Source organism: Neolamprologus brichardi, chromosome 7 (genome assembly GCF_056152115.1).
Source record: "Neolamprologus brichardi isolate AB-2024 chromosome 7, ASM5615211v1, whole genome shotgun sequence".
NCBI lineage: Eukaryota > Metazoa > Chordata > Actinopteri > Cichliformes > Cichlidae > Neolamprologus > Neolamprologus brichardi.
Window position 1 is genome coordinate 31,959,192 of NC_142110.1, and position 16,460 is coordinate 31,975,651.

Below are 16,460 nucleotides of genomic sequence, written 5' to 3' on the forward strand. Positions count from 1 at the left end.
TTATAACACCTTGGAAAAAGTTAAAGGATTCCACCCCACAAGTTTAGACAGTAGATTATGTAATAGGCCAGAGGAGCACTTGTTATATAATGTCCTGCCTTTGTGTTTCCAGTCTAAGACATTGATCCCAGAGAAATTTCTCATGTAGTTTCAGCTTCGCTTCCAAAATAAATTTAACTGAAAGTGCATGTTTCAAACTAGAAGTGATGCTTTCAGAGCAGAGACACAGGACTCGTTTAGGTGCCCTGTGGTGTCTAATAGTCCAGTGGATGCTTAGGATCTCTGTGGATTGTATTGTACCCTCCATGAGTGGAGCGGGATCTGATGAGTTTGGAGCCCAGGTCGTCACCTTGGGCTCTTTGTAGAGCTGTTCACATGTGTTTCCTGCAGTGTGAGAATTGCCCTGCTGGAGAAGAAGTTATTAGTCTGCAGCAGTGTCTGGGTGATACATCCCAAAGAAACATCCGGATCAATATTAGGACCCCCCCCCCCCCCCCCCCGCCCCCCCAAAAAAAAAGAAAAAACCCCAAAACAAAACAAAACAAAAAATCACTGAATTGAGATGATCAGTGGTTTTAATGTTGTGGCTGATCAGTGTAGGTTTGAGGACTTGAACCCATTCAGTTATAGCCTGAACCCATTTATTATAAGCCATCGACAGATGGCTGCTCCTCCCTGAGCCTGGTTTTACAAGAGGTTTCTTCCTGTTAAAAGGGATTTTTCCTTCCCACTCTCGCCAAGTGCTCGCTCATAGGGTCTGTTTGATTGCTGGGGTTTTCTCTATATTATTGTACAGTCTTTACCTTACAATGTAAAGCACCTTAATGGCACTACTATTGTGATTTGGTGCTACATAAATGAAACTGTTTATCCATTCAAAGTCATCCACTTACTGAAAATAAACTACAAAAGCCCTCCTACTGTAATCAGGGTCTCTCGTTGTCACAAAAGCACAGCACCTGCTTTTTGATGATACACTTGAGCAGAAAAGCTCCTGTGTCCGCTGAACTTTGAATTCTGGAGAAAAGCGCCGATCACTTCTGCTACATCAAGCCTCATCGGCAAGGTATTCACTGTATTTCCCAGAGTGCATTGCTGCCTTATATCTGGGTCAGATAGTGCACAGCTCTGCGCCATATGTCTGTACTGTAGTGAGGCCACAGGGAATGGAAGACCCGTGTGTGTGTGTGTGTCCGGGACTTTAGGGAATTTGTGGTTTTCCTGAATGAAGCTCTGTCTGCCGGTCTTTGTTTTTCCTCTGTCTTCTAACATGAGCACAATTCAGCTTCCAGTTCCCGTGTTGATTTTACATACTGTAGGTTTTACATGTAGGTGCCAGCTTATCACAAAAATTTATGACTCAAATAAACCTCAGGTTCAGCTGCAATAATTTTTTTTTTTTTCCCCATTGTTACAACTGACTGAAAACCTGGCCACTGGTAAAGAGTGCGCCAGGGACAGCTGGACGTGTGTGCAGCTTCATGGTTTTCCATATTGAAATGAACCAAATAGATTTGGTTGGGTAATCTAAAGTAAAAGCACTGCATTGTGCCTTTGTGAGGGACCAGCTCATTAAGCACTCGTATGGGTTGATGCCCCTGGGAAACAACCTTTGATGCCTAAAATTTGTTCAGTATCTGCCAAAAATATACAGACGTATTCCGCACAATGTGCAATAAATATAATAGCCTTTTTTTCTACTGCAAATAAAACAGCTTGTTTCAGACAGCAGATGAACTGAGGGTCTTGATCAAAGCTCAGTATGAGATAAAGAATATTATGAACTGTGAACCAAAGCTGTGAAACTGGAACTTGCATTACAAGGTCTACTTTAAGTTGCAGTTCACGCACATGTTTGGGATTTCTTCTGTTGTGTTTTATATTTTATGCTGAAATTCTATTCAAATACTTTCTTAACTCACTATATATTCTTAGCAAAATGACCCCAACAGTTATAAACATTTAAAATTAATATGCAGCATGAAAGTAAATTATGAGTATATCTAAAAATGTAATTCAAATGTATTTATTGAACAGACGTGTCTTGTGATGCCCTCAATTGGGCTCATAAAAAGTTGTCAAGCTCTGGATTATTGCCATCACCATAGTAATGTTATGTACAGGACATAAAGACACGAGCACAGCAATGCATACATGTTCTCACATTCACTGCATTCACTGTCTTCTCACACCGCAAGTCCACACTGAGCACGCTCACCTCACAGGGCAAAAATAATAACATTAAAAATCATCAGCTCAGAGCTAATCCCTCCACGGCCTGTAAACATTTTAATACCACAGTGATTAGCAGTGATCCTAAACCCTAGACAGACACCCATCCACCCTCCCTCCTTCTCAGGCCAGGGCTTCTCTCCCACCCCAGCTTCCGCTCACAGTCCTCGGGGGAGGCGGGCAGGCGAGTCCCTGGATTAAGGCCACTCGGTGCTTTGGACCCTTGAACCTTGAAAGTTAAACCCCTGGATGCTTGCCACTTCATTTCTCTAAGTGGCACCATCCTTCTTGTTATGATTGTTAATTAAAGTTGGATTTATTCAAGTGGCTTTTTGGCATAAAAGGAAAAATCCTGACATTTTCTGTTCTTCTTCTCCTTTTTTTTAAAAGCAAGAGCTGAGCAGATTTTTGAATTTAAGTCCCTGTTGCTGTCCCTTTGTTTATTTTCCTATCTACCGTTACATTTCTGTGTGAGAAAGTCAGATGTTGTGATATGAGGTGGGGGTGTAGGGTAGGGGTTTTTTTTGTTGTTGTTGTTCAGATGAGCGAGCAGATGTTTCAGTTTCTCAAGTGGGATTTATGTCAGGATAGGAACACACTTTCCCACACACACACACACACACAATGACACACAAACATACGTTCACACATGCTGGGATTCATGTCATTATGTATGCATTTCATCAGTCAACAACATCGATGCACTGTAAAGACATGGGCCAGAGAGAGAAAAACACATTATTAAAATAATGCTTTAAAAATAAACTTAAAGTGATGGTATGTATTTGATGCTAACCATTCTTTGGAGGGTTTTTCTCCTACTTCTTGTAACTTTCTAGACACTTTGTTACAGCTGCTTATATGAACATAGCATTAAAGTCTCAAAAATGATGCTTTAAACCTGCATTCTTTCCAGTAACCGGCAGGGGGCAAAAGGGAATAAATCTGATTATATACAAGTCTATGACAAAATGAGTCTACTGTTCCCCTGACATATGACCTTGGTAAACACTTTCCTACTGAGTTCATAGTTACAGTCAGTAGCTTCAAGCCCCATTTAACACAACATAATTTTCATTTTGTAAAATGTGGACCCATAAATTGAGTAAACATCATCCAAGCAGGTTATATTTATCCTTATCGATGTCAAGCAACAAGTTGTTCTTGTTCTTGTTCTCAGTCAGAGCCACACCCCTCGCTTGAAATAGTGATGGTTTACATGGTCTAACCTGTGTTAAATTTATATTGCCAGTCATTTAAGCCACCATCAACTGGGTGTTCAGACACTTCTGTAACAGTTTTTTTAGGGATCTGTTATTGTGTTCACCTCTTTCAGCACACACCCGAGTCATCTTCCGTACAATCACCACTTAGTCCTCAGCAGACTACCACCAAAGAAGAGTCACAGCAATCCAGGAGAGCCAGTTATAAGAGACCAGTAGGCCTGACTCGCAATTCAGTGCAACGAGCGGGCAGCATCAAAGACCTGATTACTAGGTTCTCAGGTCCGGATCACCAGGTCTCACCTTCCGGTTCTCCACAGAGCCCTATTATGGGAGCTGAACGAGTCCAAAAGTCGGCTTCGATGGAGGCTCTGGAATCTTCAAAGTCAAGTCCATCCACACCAATCAGTGCCAGTCAAGATGGAAGTTCTATTCCCAGCATCAATGTGACTCCACCCTTCAAGGAAACCATTCAGAATGGAGTTGGACCAGTTCAGAAAGGTTCCAGAACTACTCAGATAACATCAAGAATCAATTTTCCACCAGGGGACGGTGCTGAGTCCAGAAGCCAAACAAACACTGGTAGAGACTCAGTGGCTGACTCTGGAATGGGATCGGTAAGAGACCGATGTCCTTGCATGAACAAAAAGCTCTGCAGCTACACTGCGTGAAGATGGCATGACTGCATGGCATTGCAGGTTTACTTAAACGCATTTCTTGCATGAAAAAATCTGCATCCTCAAACTGCATGACGAACTTGAACGCATGAAAACAGCAACGTTTTAAGCATACTAATCAAAATCGCCTAAAACTCACTGACGGATCTAACAAACCTTGTCTTCAATTGTCTTCCTTTTTTGTGCATGAAAACCTATTAAAACCCATTAAATGTTTACATTCAGTTTGCTTGCACTTCTCTTGTATTCATATTTTCACTTTTGCCCAAATTTACCTTTTAGCTAGGTGCTTTTGATCATGTGTATTTGGAAATGGGAAAGCTTTCAGGTAAATAGCAGTAAATCTAAATGAACCCCTGGGCCAGTGTTTAAGCCAACGCCGACCATAGAAATCAAAAAACAAGTATGTTCTTTATAGTAATTTCAACATATAATAACGTAGTAATTAACAATTTATTTGATAGAATTGTGTTTCAGGCTGTATGTTGTTAAGTACAGTAAACTCCATCTTTGATACCAAACAGCAGACAGAGGGAACACACAATGAGCTGCTGAGCATAGTGAAGTCTTTCTTTAGTTGGTGGAGGCAAAGCAGAGTTTAAAAAAAGATTCAAAACCTAAAGCTGTTTGGGAACATTATAATAATATATCAGCACTGTGTTCTTTTTGCCCTCTAGTGCTCAGAAAACCACAAGTCTCCCTTTAAAGAAATGTCAGTTAGAACCGGGATGAAATAGCAGAAAAGATAGTATCTTGGTGTTACTTGCATAAAATTAATACAGTGAGCCAAGTTTGTTTCTATTTATGCACATTTTTCCCAGAAGTCAAATCAGTTTGCCATAGTGTCTTTCAAAATGATACATTTTGCCATCTCTTCTGTCATTTTACCTTCCCGTGCCATATATTTATTTTCTCTCTGCTGTCAATTGGTGACAACATCATCACATGCTCTGTTAATTCATCCTTCATCCATCAGTTTTTTATGTTTTCTAACTGGGTGCATTCGTGTTTATATGCTGACTGATTTCGCCCCCTCCGACTGATTCATCCAGGTTTTTCATTCCTCATTTTTCACCTTCTGTCCCTCCAGGAGTCAGAACTGGATTCACACAAGCAGCTGGACAGCCCATCAGAGGAGGGACCCTCCATGCCCAAAGCAACGATAATCAGCCAGAACCCGAAATATCAGCTGTACCTCAACAACGATCTGAAGACCAACGGGTTCAGTGGCAGAGATGTAGATGGTCCAGGAAGCGGCGGAGGATCAATCGGGGAGAATGGCCCCAGGATGTCCCGATGGGAGAGCACCCGGATTGGGGCCAACCATTACAAAGGGTCCCTGGAGTGTTTGGCCTCACGAGATTGGGACACTATGTCTGACAGGGTGGGTGATTCAGACCATGTGTTCTGTCTGTTTATATGTGCATGATTCAAGATCGCTTTTAGAAAAATTAGATGGCGCCTTACTTCCAGAATAAAAGCACCAGTTATTAAACAGTGCCCTCTCCTGGAAGAACTCAGCTTCTAGATTCTTAATTCCAGTTCACAGCAGACATGATCATTTCACTGAGAAAAATGAAAACACAGACACTTCTAGAAAACATTTAAAGTTTAGTGTTTGAGTCATTTAGAGCCAAAGTAATTCAAAAAGGTAACATTTACATTATTACATATTATTTATATCCAAATATCTTACAGAAAACTAGTTTTATAATCCGTTAGTAGATTCCGATCATGTCAAGATTCCTCATTGAATGTTTCAAACTGAATTGTTTTAAATTTAAATAAGTGCACATTTAAGCGAGTGAGGTTCACACAGTATTGCCATTTTTAATATTTGATCCTTTATGTAGCATTAATAAAATAAATCTTTTCCTTTGCAGCCGTTGACACGTGCCCAGTCCTGGATGAATCTCAAAAAACAGGTCTAACACAGGCTGTTCTGTTTATCACAGAATTCAATGGAAGCAGCCTTGCATGTCCTCTCTGCACCAAATCAAATCTAATCACCTCGTTTGTATGACTCGAAAAGCAAAAATATCAAAAAGAGAGGCTTAATGCAAAGCTAACCCTCTCTTTTTGATGTGAAATGATACCATTGTTTATCGAATGCATAATAATTAAGGACACAATGATTTGTAATTTTACAGCCCGGAACATTACCATCCTGTTAAAGTACTGTAGGTACTGTAGCAATAATGGATGTTTTTGTAGCATCTGTTACTGGTATGAATGTGAATACCAGTATAGAAAACTTGTTTCAGTCTTCACGTTTGTTACTTTAACAGGATTGCTGCACACGTCTAATAAACGCAGCTGCTTTACAGCACACGCCCACCTTTGTTCATTTTATGTTGATGTGAGGAAGGCAATTGTGGCTGTATCTGCACTTCTGAATTCACATTTTCTCTGAGATCCTTGAGCTTTATTTGTCTTCTTTAAGTCTCTACATTTTTGACTTTTTTTTTTTTTTTTTTACAGATGGGTGTTGTTGACAGCCCCCCCAGAGTGTTTAACAGTCCATACTCTCAAGCCACCTCTTTGGATTACAACCCCCCTTATCGAATGTCTGAAAAGGTTTGTAAGTTGACCCCACTTTAATTTTGAAACCACTTTATTTATACAGTGTCTTGAAATGTACTAAAGCTGCATTTCTTTTCTAAAATACAGCAGATTCACAGCATGTGTACTTGACAAAAAGCTTTTAAAGAGTGCCAATAAACCAAATGTTTCTTTTAAACTTTTGCAGGAAATAGTTTGCATTTGTTTCTGCATAATTAATGTTTTGACCAGGATGTGGAGTCACAGCAGGCTACTGACCCTCCTCTGTTCGCCTCCCCTCTTTTCTCCATGTTCAGGGTAAACTGTCTCCTGCCACCTCTGAGATGAACCTGTACACCTATAACAGTCGCAGCACGAGTCCGGTGGGCATACAGACGCCGACCCTCATCTCCCCCCGCCCCCGTTTCTCCACCTACGACACTCTGAGGAGGAGGACGGAGGTCAACAACATGGTACGTGTTTACTGAAACACACACGTGTAGCACATACTCTGACTTCCACACTTTGTAATGGGTTTCTGTACATTTTTCTTGCCACAGGTGGTGCCCACACACTACAGCATGCGCTCTTCCACTCTGGGAGCACCCAATAAAAAAGACTACATAGCAGAACTGACCAAACAGCTGGAAACCATACAGAGAGTAAGCCCCGTTTCACTTCTTGTGGATTCAGTCGCCTGGGAAAAAAAAAAGGAGTATAGATTCAAATTAAAACAAATTAACATTAAACAAATGTCTGAGAAATGCAGACTTATAGCATGTGTACCTGACCAAAAAACTCTCAAAGAGTGCCAGTTAGGCTCATTTAACTTTTATTTATCTTGTTATGGGCCTTTTGTGCAGCCCTTTATCCTCTGTTTGAAGCAAGCCACTTTTCCTCCCTTCCTTTCCCCCTTAAGTGGCTTTTTTCCTGATTGGCTGCCCCTCTTAAACAGAAGGTTTGAGGAGTAGGTGGGAGTCCATGAATCCCCTCTTCATGATGTCACAAATCTGTTGAATACTGTTCAGCACGAGTCTGATTTGGACCAGATTCACCAGATTTATCAGATTAATGAATCAGAGAGCACCAAACAGGACACAAAACAATCTACTGTGTGAGGAGCATTTAGCTTCTGGCGGTTTGTAGAAAACTGGATTTTTGATGTGGTGTGTTGTCTCTTCCAGCGCAACCAGTTCCTGGAGGCAGAGAGTGTGGAGATGGAGAAGGAGAGGAACCAGATCAGGTCGGGCATGTGTTGTTTTTTTGTAGTTGTACTCGAAGTCAGCACACTGTTAGCTAACCGAGGGCCGTGTACTTATGACTTTAATGAATTAAGCTTTTAGCCACATGTTATTTCTTTCTTTTCTTTTTTTGTTTTAAGTGTATTAAGTCCATTTCAATTTGTTCTTGTCTAAATCCATAACAGTACTTACTGTCTGTCTGTGAAGGTTTGAGATGCGCGGCCTGCTGGTGAACAACGAGGACCTGCTGAGAACAAACACACAGCTGAACAACGAGCTGAAGCGGCTGAGGGAGCAGATGATAGAGATGGAGAGAGAAAATCAGTCCGTGGGGGAGCGGTTCAGAGAGATGGAGGTGTGATTTTTTTTTTTTTTAAGATAAAAGGATGCTTAGAAGTGATTTGTAGTAGTATAAATCCTTGGATGGGTGACACTTGTGTTGTGCTACGCAGATTGAGGTGAAGCAAGCCAGAGAGGTGATGGTGGAGGCCAACACTCAGGAGTACGCCTTCAACTTCCTTGAGCAGTCGCTCAAAAATCGGATCCAGGATGCTGAGGTATGCAAAGTTAGATGGAAGGAGCTAAAATACATTTAAAAAAAAAAAGAAAAAAGATCACATTAAAACCTGAGGAGGAACTCGCACCAAAATAATCTAGATAGATAAAAAGGCAAAGGAAAACTGGATTATGTACCATATCTTTAAAGTGATTTCCACTCATCCAGATATCCAAAGATGTAATTTACAATTTCTTTGTATTTTTTTAACCACTTTCCCTAACTATGGTCACAGAGCAGGGAGGTGGGACTCGGGGTACACCCCTGTGTTACTCTTTAGTATAACACAGCACACAGAATACCAAGAATCCTTAATGACATTCAGTGATAATCCAGTTTATTCAGTATCCAGCTTGGTTTTATTTGTCAGTGAGGGACTAGATCATCTATGTTACTGCACATTCAGACCAGTAAGAGACACATTTTTCTCTTTTACAAAGAAGCTGAACTATATGCATGTTTTTTGTTTTCAGGAAAATCTGGACAAGCAGACGCAACACGCTCAGACTCTGGCTGAGAAGTTGTGGCTGGCAGAGAGGCAGCTGGAAGACGTGGAGAGTGACAAAGAAAGCAAAGACAAGAAGCTGTCTGACCTCAGCAACACCATCCTCAGGCTGGAGACAGAGGTACGGACATAGTAGACAAGTGGAGACAAACAGGGTTCATTCCTTGCACTGAGGCGATGAGCAGCCATCACCTCAGAATTTAGAAATTTTCTCAAAAGAACCACATAAATTGTCATCACTGAAAAACCTGACAACCCAAAGCAGCAATTCCAAAGCATAAACTGCACCCGCTGGTGCAGCATCATTTACAGTAACATAAAGTATGTGCAGAAAAGGCTTTTAATTTTCTTTTCCTTTTTAAATGGAGTTTGAAATTGCCGTCAGATTTTTCAATCAAATTAAAAAAGCAGTACAAAGCATATTATTCTTCATTTCTCCAGCACTATGATAGTAGTAAAATCTTTCTTGTGCCTCCATGTGGAAAAGGACTCTTAAATTAAAGCAAAAACATTTAAATGTGTTAACCAATTAGATCTTTAAGAAATGTTTGTAGTGAGAATGTGTTTCTTTTTATTACTACAAATATAAACTGTATTAAACTGTAATAAGTTTATATCCATTTCCAGCTGGGTGAGGCCATGGCGGCATCCACTCAGGCTAATGCAGAGATGAACCTGCAGCAAAAGCTGCGTGAGGATGCCCAGATGAGGTTGGACGAGCTGGAGGAGTCCCTGCTGGAGAAGGAGCAGGAAGTGCAGAAACTGCAGACCCTCGTGACCAAACTGCAGGGAGAGGTATGTTTGAGTTTAAGCTTCAGCTGTACTTTGAGACATAGTGGCCTAATAGAGAATAACAGCTGTGGAAACCTTTGGAGTACCCACAGCCTCAGGACTTGTGTGTTTTCTGTATGTGTGTGTAGGTCTCTGGTAAGCTGTTCGATAGAGAGCGTTCGCTGGAGGAGGAGATTCAGCTGAGAGAGAGGCTTCAGCTGCAATGTAAGCAGGCAGAAAGGACTGTGGACGACCTCACCATGGAGCTGCACAGTACGAACCAAACCAGAGACGACCTGGCCAAACAGCTCAAACTGGCTCAGGTACAGTAAATAGTCTGAGGCGAGGCAAGAGGGTTACACTGCATCTTTACACCAGATACTTTATTGAATGTGATCAAAGAAACAGACAGAAACATTTCTAGGTTTTTGTATAAGATGATATTCACAACCTCAGCAAAACCATAGGGACCACCTAGCTGCCATGGATTGTTAGGCTCACAAATTTAAGTTTGAAAAATTCAGCCTTCAGCATCATAAAGGAATAATCTTGATTTCAGCTTTGATTTACCATCGATGTCAAAAACATTTGGTCATTGGAGGGAAATTGTCTTGAATTTGGGGCGACAGCTTTTAGGCATCGCTACTGTGCCTCCTTATTAACGTTCGCCTGTGACATGCTCTTTGGCGGGATGTTGTCAATCCTTGCAAGAGAAATGTGGCCTACACAACTCTAGCTGAGGGTTTCTGTCTAATTTCAGATTTGGAAAAAAAAATCCCAACTCATATTCAGAGAATGTCACCCCCTGCCGTTGCTGCTTTTAGATTGGCCGTGTCATAGACAGCTATCTGTGTGGGCCAGACGACAGCCCACATTAGCCTCATTGACTCATTATCTAATCATCATGTCTTGCCCTTCACCTTAATTTGCTGAATGAGTCAACAAACATTCATCATTTCAAGGGTAGAAAGCTAATTACCTGCTCAACAGCAGCACACTTTTTTTCAAGCTGTCAAACTGCTTCACATAAAATTATTTATTTTCAACACTGAAAGAGGAAGAAATGTGTAGGGAAATTTGATATTTTTCCCTAATACCCTTACTTTGCATGTGGTGCCCACATTTAAAGCTTCAATAAAAACAGCTGCTAATCGTAGTGATTGTAGTTAATAATCAACAGGAAGAAAAGTCTGATTTTCAGCAGCAGATTAATACACATTTGGTTTGTTTGATTCCAGATAAACTACTATATGTGTGTTTTATATACAGCATGTCAGGCTTTTATACACACATGTTAAGGTTACATCCATTGTTGGTTTTAGTCCTTTCTTGTGATTTTGCTATCACCAAATTCCTGAACATTTTACCATATTTGGATCATGTGACATCCAAAGTGTCTTTGTGTGCATGACCTAATGAGTCAAACAGAGATGTCCACTTGAGTTAATCATTCATGCAAACCATCAGAGTTTGGGGTTAATGGGGTATTAATTATGCAAATCCCGTTTAGCAGTCAGCATGCTACAGTGATTCCATAATCCTGTATATACGTCACGTCACCATTTCTGAAGATGCTTAATCTGTTCCGTTTTCAAAAATAACCCGAGTGTCAGACATTTTAAAGAGTGACCTCACAGGGTGTTTGAGAGGGATTCAGATCAGAAGTTTACTTATTTTTAAACTTTCAGGAGAAGCTAATCGACCTGGAGAGCGATCTGGAGGAGCTGCATGACAGCGAGCAGAGATGGGCCGCCAAGCAAAAGAGAGCCATCGATCAGGTAGATGCGCTGGGAACAGGAAGTGTATCAACTGAAAACTATTCGTATAGAACTGATTTGATTGGTTATTGACTCTCTTTTTGTGTTTTGACCTCCAGACCGAGCAGCTGCAGCTGAAGCTGATTCAGGAGAAAGATTTGAACGAGCAGCTGGAAGTTGAGAAAGTGTCAATGGAAAGACAGGTAATCTGTGTGGGCTTATTTCTAGTCTTTTTATGCATGTAATAAGTGTTTGGGCCTTAAATTCAGAAGCCAATATTATATTATATGCATTTGAATAGAATATATTTACTTTTTCTGTGCACCATTCTCATTTGCCATTTTGTGAAAATTAAGCAGAACATTTCATAGATAAAACAAAAACTTGCCATCACTTTGTGGACAAAAAGACGAATCAGATCTTATTAGTGTCATTTCTAAAAGAAACACTTATAGCTGCCATGATTTCCTTGTATTTAGACATTTTTATACACAAAACAATGTAAATAAAAGGATACTTTTTTTCTGTGTTTTGAGTACTAATAAAGTGTGTTTGTGTAGCTGCGTCAGCTTCGTCTGGAGGTGGAGGAACTGCGGAGCAACAGAGTACAGGAGGATGTCATCTCTAAGACGGAGATCAGAGTCAAGGAACTGGAGAACTCACTGAGGGTTGAGGAGAGGTCAGTTAAAGATCTTCTCTGTGACCGAGGACAGCCTGCAGACTTTGCAGGAGTACCTGCATGTGTTAAACGGCTTTTTGCTGCTACACTACAAGTGTGTGTTTCTGTGCAGGAACAAAGCAACTCTGGCAAACACCAACAGTAAGCTGGAGAGGAAGATCAACGAGCTGAGTGATCAGATGGAGGAGGAGCACCGGATAGCTACTGAACAGAAAGACCTGGTAATACAGAAACAGACACACATTTGTACAAACCTATAAAACAGCATTTCTGTCTCAGACACCCCCAAGTGGAAAGTGCGTGTTAGCTGAAATATCCAAAGCTTCAATACTACTGATTCTTAAATCACCGATTATTATGATTATGATTATGATTATGATTATTATTATTATTATTATTATTATCATCATCATCATCATCTGCAGTAATTTCCATCCTTCCACTACTTTATTTTTACTAACCTTATATTGTATTTTAAGTTATAACTTAACTTAACTTATATACAGTACAGAAAAAAGTTATTAGTTATATTTGCCTTCTTATTTTATCATCTTGCACATGTTCTCCACACAGGGGCGGTAGAGTAATGCAAGAAAGTAAAGGTTTTTTTTATTTTTTTTAAAAAGTGTTTTAGGATTATCTAAATGTACTTGGAAGATCACTGTCGAATGCTAACCAGATGTACACTAACCAGATGATCTGATAATCTGTGATTTGTTCTCCAGATGACCCAGAGGATCCGCTCTCTGAAGCGCCAGCTGAATGAGGCCGAGGAGGAGGCAAGCAGGAAGGAGGCACAGTACCGGCACACCCAGAGAGAGCTGACTGAGGAGAGGGAAACAACCAGCCGCCTACAGAAGCAGCTGCTTGACCAACACCTGCAGACCAAGTATGAACTGTACTGCATGCATGCATATGGACTGTTGATAGCTCATAATGCATAACAGCTACTTGACACTTGTATTTTCTTTCATGATTTCTCACCTTGCAGATTTTGTTTTTTTAACCTCCTTACATATGTTTACGTACCCTCTCATAATTTTGATGGCAAACTAATAAAGCTTCATCTGTATCCCTCAGGCGTAAGGAGACCATGACAATCCGTCAGACTCTGGATAACCTGAGGTTGGACCTCAGTGACGACGACGATGATCTGACACTGGAACATAGTACAAATGTCACCAAAGTCTAAAAACCCCTCACTCTAAATTCCCTCAGCGGGAACAGTGTATAACCAAATGAGAAGATTTCTTTTTCCTTCCAGGCTTTATTGTTTGTTTGTTTTTAAACACGAAATGTCTACAGGATAGTCACTCTTTAATACCATCAGGAAAATTACATTTCTGAAAATCTGAAAGGACAAAACAATCCTGCATGTAAATGCACCACAAGTCCTGTACTTTACTGTGTTAGCGCTGTTGTGCTAAAAGCTGAAAAGCAATTTTTTCCCTTTACATGCCGTGTGTGCTAAAGTGTGATTCTCTGCCCACATTTTAAATGTTAATTCAAAGGGTAGTAACTGTTGTTTGTCTTACCTGGGAGTGGCCCAGTGAAAACCATTTCTCAAGCGTCTCCTAAAAAGCTTGTGGACTTGATCGCCCTCTTCTGTTTATCAGGAAGAAATTCAACCGTCTAAAGTGAACGACAGAATCACCTGGTGGACTTTCTGCCTCCCTGTTCTCCTTAAAGCCACAATCTGCTTGTTTGCCAAAGAAAATAAACCTACAGGAGTTTGCTGCAGAGACATGTTGACACTTATACTGCAAAAGATGTAACTGCTGTGACATCACCCACCTATCATTCAGAGCAGTCACACCCTTAAACAAACTTGCTTTAAATTTTAATAAGTTATGCAAGTTGCAAGTTATGCAAAAAAAAGTTTTAAACTCATTTCTGAGGGAAAGCCAGTCCCAAATGGCCATTTAAGGAACTGCAGTTGAGGTTGCTGCTTGATATCAACCCATATTACGGAAATATTATTGTTTAGAGTGCTGACATAATAGGGATTTGATTAAGGTGTAGTTTTGAATCCAGTTGTTCCACCCAAGTCTTTTAGAATGAGCTTTAAACCAGTAAATGTTCTAAATTATCCAGGTGCACAAATGTTCTAAAGACTGGTGATGATGGGAAAGAGGACTTTTTCAGATCCCAGAACGCAAATAATGATTCAAAGAATCAGAGCTCTCCAATCTCTCAGCTTTTGTATTATTTGATGGCTCTTTAATGGCAGTTCTTTCCTAAAGAGGGTTTTTTCTACATTCATACATGCAGTATTTGGATTTTGACATATTAGAAGAAATAGCAAGATAAATCTGGTACATGTGGGGGATCTTTAAGTAACTGTGTAATTCAAATCAAAGCCCATTAAGCAATTATTTATATGAAGTGTGTGTATGTGTGTGTGTGTGTATTATGTTTGAGATTTTCTTTTTTTAATAATTTCTTAGTGGGGAAAGTTTTTATTTTATAGAAAAAAAATACAGGAGGACTTCAGAGTTGAGTTTTGGGTAGTTTGGGTGGTTTGCTGCTGTATAGATATGACCTATTGCGCCTCCTGCATGTTGTACCTGTACATGAGATAGGTTTCAAGGCTAAGATTTATTTCAAAAAGAGGACAAAACGAATGAGGCGTTTACTCTGGTCATTTTTAAACATGTAAAAATGTGTCGTATTGAGGAGGGAACAAAGATTACGTATGCAGAAATGAGTTGGATTCACAAAAGAAAATCCTTTTTTCCTAGGATTACCTCAACTACTTTCTAATTTATATAAAAAGTCAAGATTCTGTTATGAGACAGGAAATCAGAACTTTAACCCAATGTTTCTTTTGCACACTCGCTGAAAAATTACAACATTCTGATCTCGTAACTTACCTTTGTAATTTTATAGTAATGCATTTTTTTCTTTTGTGAATGCAATCTTAATTCATGTATGTATTCTGATTTTAGTTTAATATTCTGCATAATTTAATTTGGAGGATAGTTGTTTTGTTTTTTAAGCATTCAGACATAAGCAAACTAGATTGTTGAATTAAAATCAAGAGTGGAATATTAAGCATATTTGACAGTCATTCTTAGATATCGGTAATATGCAAAAAGTAGTTTGAAGGATGTCTGTTAGAAATATATTAAAAGCTAATATTCACACAGTTTTAATTCCTTGCTATGTTTACATTTTTTATGTTTTTAGCTTGTTTGGAAAGAGGAGTTTAAATCACAAGTTTTGTCTAGGTTGCTGTATCTCAGCTATAATAACTACACTACTGGATTTTTTTCCCTCGTAGCAAAAGAAAATGAGGGTATCTACAGAAATGTAAAAAGAAACTAAATATGCTGACTTATTTTTGTAACTATACTTCACATGGTTCCACTATTCTTGGGTATTTATTTTTCCACATTTTCTCTTTTGGTGAGAAGTTTCTTACTACAAGATAAAATAAATTCTTCTGCACTGTGAATTTGAATTGTTCTTTTTTTGCGCTGTTTTTGAGAACTAAACGACTTTATGGCCTTTTCTGGGGAGAAGTTACTAAAAATATAACCAACTGCACAATAACAGAGCTCAGGATTAAATTTGATGTGATGTTGTTCTGCATTAGTCAATGAAATACAAAAAACGATACTTTTGTCAACATGCTTTTCAAATATAAAATACATAGAAAAAAAAACCCTATTAGCCTGCTACTAACCAACATTTTATTTTCATGTAGCTGACTTCAAATGTGCTTTGTCACATTTTCTATTTTGTGTAGGTAATAAGTAAAGTGGCCAATGTTTTTAAACAGTTAAATATTAATTACACATTTATTAGCACTGAATTACGAGAGCATTACCCATGTAATGTTGAAAAACAAAACAAAACAAAAAAACCCCCTGAATGGTAGGTTCTGCCATTGCATGATTTACCATTATGAAGCTACAGATTGCAAGATTGCTGGTACAGTTTTAGAAATTTTGCACTTTTAGAAATCTTGTAAGTCTTGTAACCTTTTCTTTATAGGCTAGACATTTCTATGCTTATAAGTGAGGAAAGAAAGAAAAAAGTAGTCTTTACTTCAAGGAAATATAAACAAGTTCACCAAACTGGGGACTTCCAGCTTCTCCCTCTGAAAGGAGCTCAGTGATATCGATGAGGACGCGATTCACAAAGCATTAACAAACTCCTATTTGTATCAATTAACCTAGCATGACTACACACAAGCAGAAGTACAAAACAAAGACAAAACATCAGAAAGTTATTATAGTACTAAGTTCATTTTTAATCAGCTCTCAAGTTGCA

The 16,460-nt window shown here is 39.4% G+C and overlaps 1 protein-coding gene across 2 annotated transcripts in view; it reads left to right on the top strand.

Moving 5' to 3' along the window:
- LOC102782687 (uncharacterized) overlaps positions 1 to 15,639 on the top strand; it is a 37,145-nt gene extending 21,506 nt beyond the window's left edge. Inside the window, exons 6-22 of one of the 2 annotated variants that reach the window (XM_087843489.1) lie at positions 3,569 to 4,072; positions 5,223 to 5,516; positions 6,614 to 6,709; positions 6,991 to 7,146; positions 7,234 to 7,335; positions 7,858 to 7,916; positions 8,122 to 8,269; positions 8,367 to 8,471; positions 8,944 to 9,096; positions 9,603 to 9,770; positions 9,896 to 10,069; positions 11,435 to 11,524; positions 11,623 to 11,706; positions 12,064 to 12,182; positions 12,295 to 12,403; positions 12,908 to 13,071; positions 13,263 to 15,639. In XM_087843489.1, coding sequence (XP_087699615.1) covers positions 3,569 to 4,072; positions 5,223 to 5,516; positions 6,614 to 6,709; positions 6,991 to 7,146; positions 7,234 to 7,335; positions 7,858 to 7,916; positions 8,122 to 8,269; positions 8,367 to 8,471; positions 8,944 to 9,096; positions 9,603 to 9,770; positions 9,896 to 10,069; positions 11,435 to 11,524; positions 11,623 to 11,706; positions 12,064 to 12,182; positions 12,295 to 12,403; positions 12,908 to 13,071; positions 13,263 to 13,374 — 2,637 coding nt within the window. In that variant the 3' untranslated portion in view covers positions 13,375 to 15,639. The remainder of the gene's footprint in view (positions 1 to 3,568; positions 4,073 to 5,222; positions 5,517 to 6,613; positions 6,710 to 6,990; positions 7,147 to 7,233; positions 7,336 to 7,857; positions 7,917 to 8,121; positions 8,270 to 8,366; positions 8,472 to 8,943; positions 9,097 to 9,602; positions 9,771 to 9,895; positions 10,070 to 11,434; positions 11,525 to 11,622; positions 11,707 to 12,063; positions 12,183 to 12,294; positions 12,404 to 12,907; positions 13,072 to 13,262) is intronic. The other variant, XM_035913168.2, reaches the window with a different exon arrangement.
- The last annotated feature ends 821 nt before the right edge of the window (positions 15,640 to 16,460 follow it).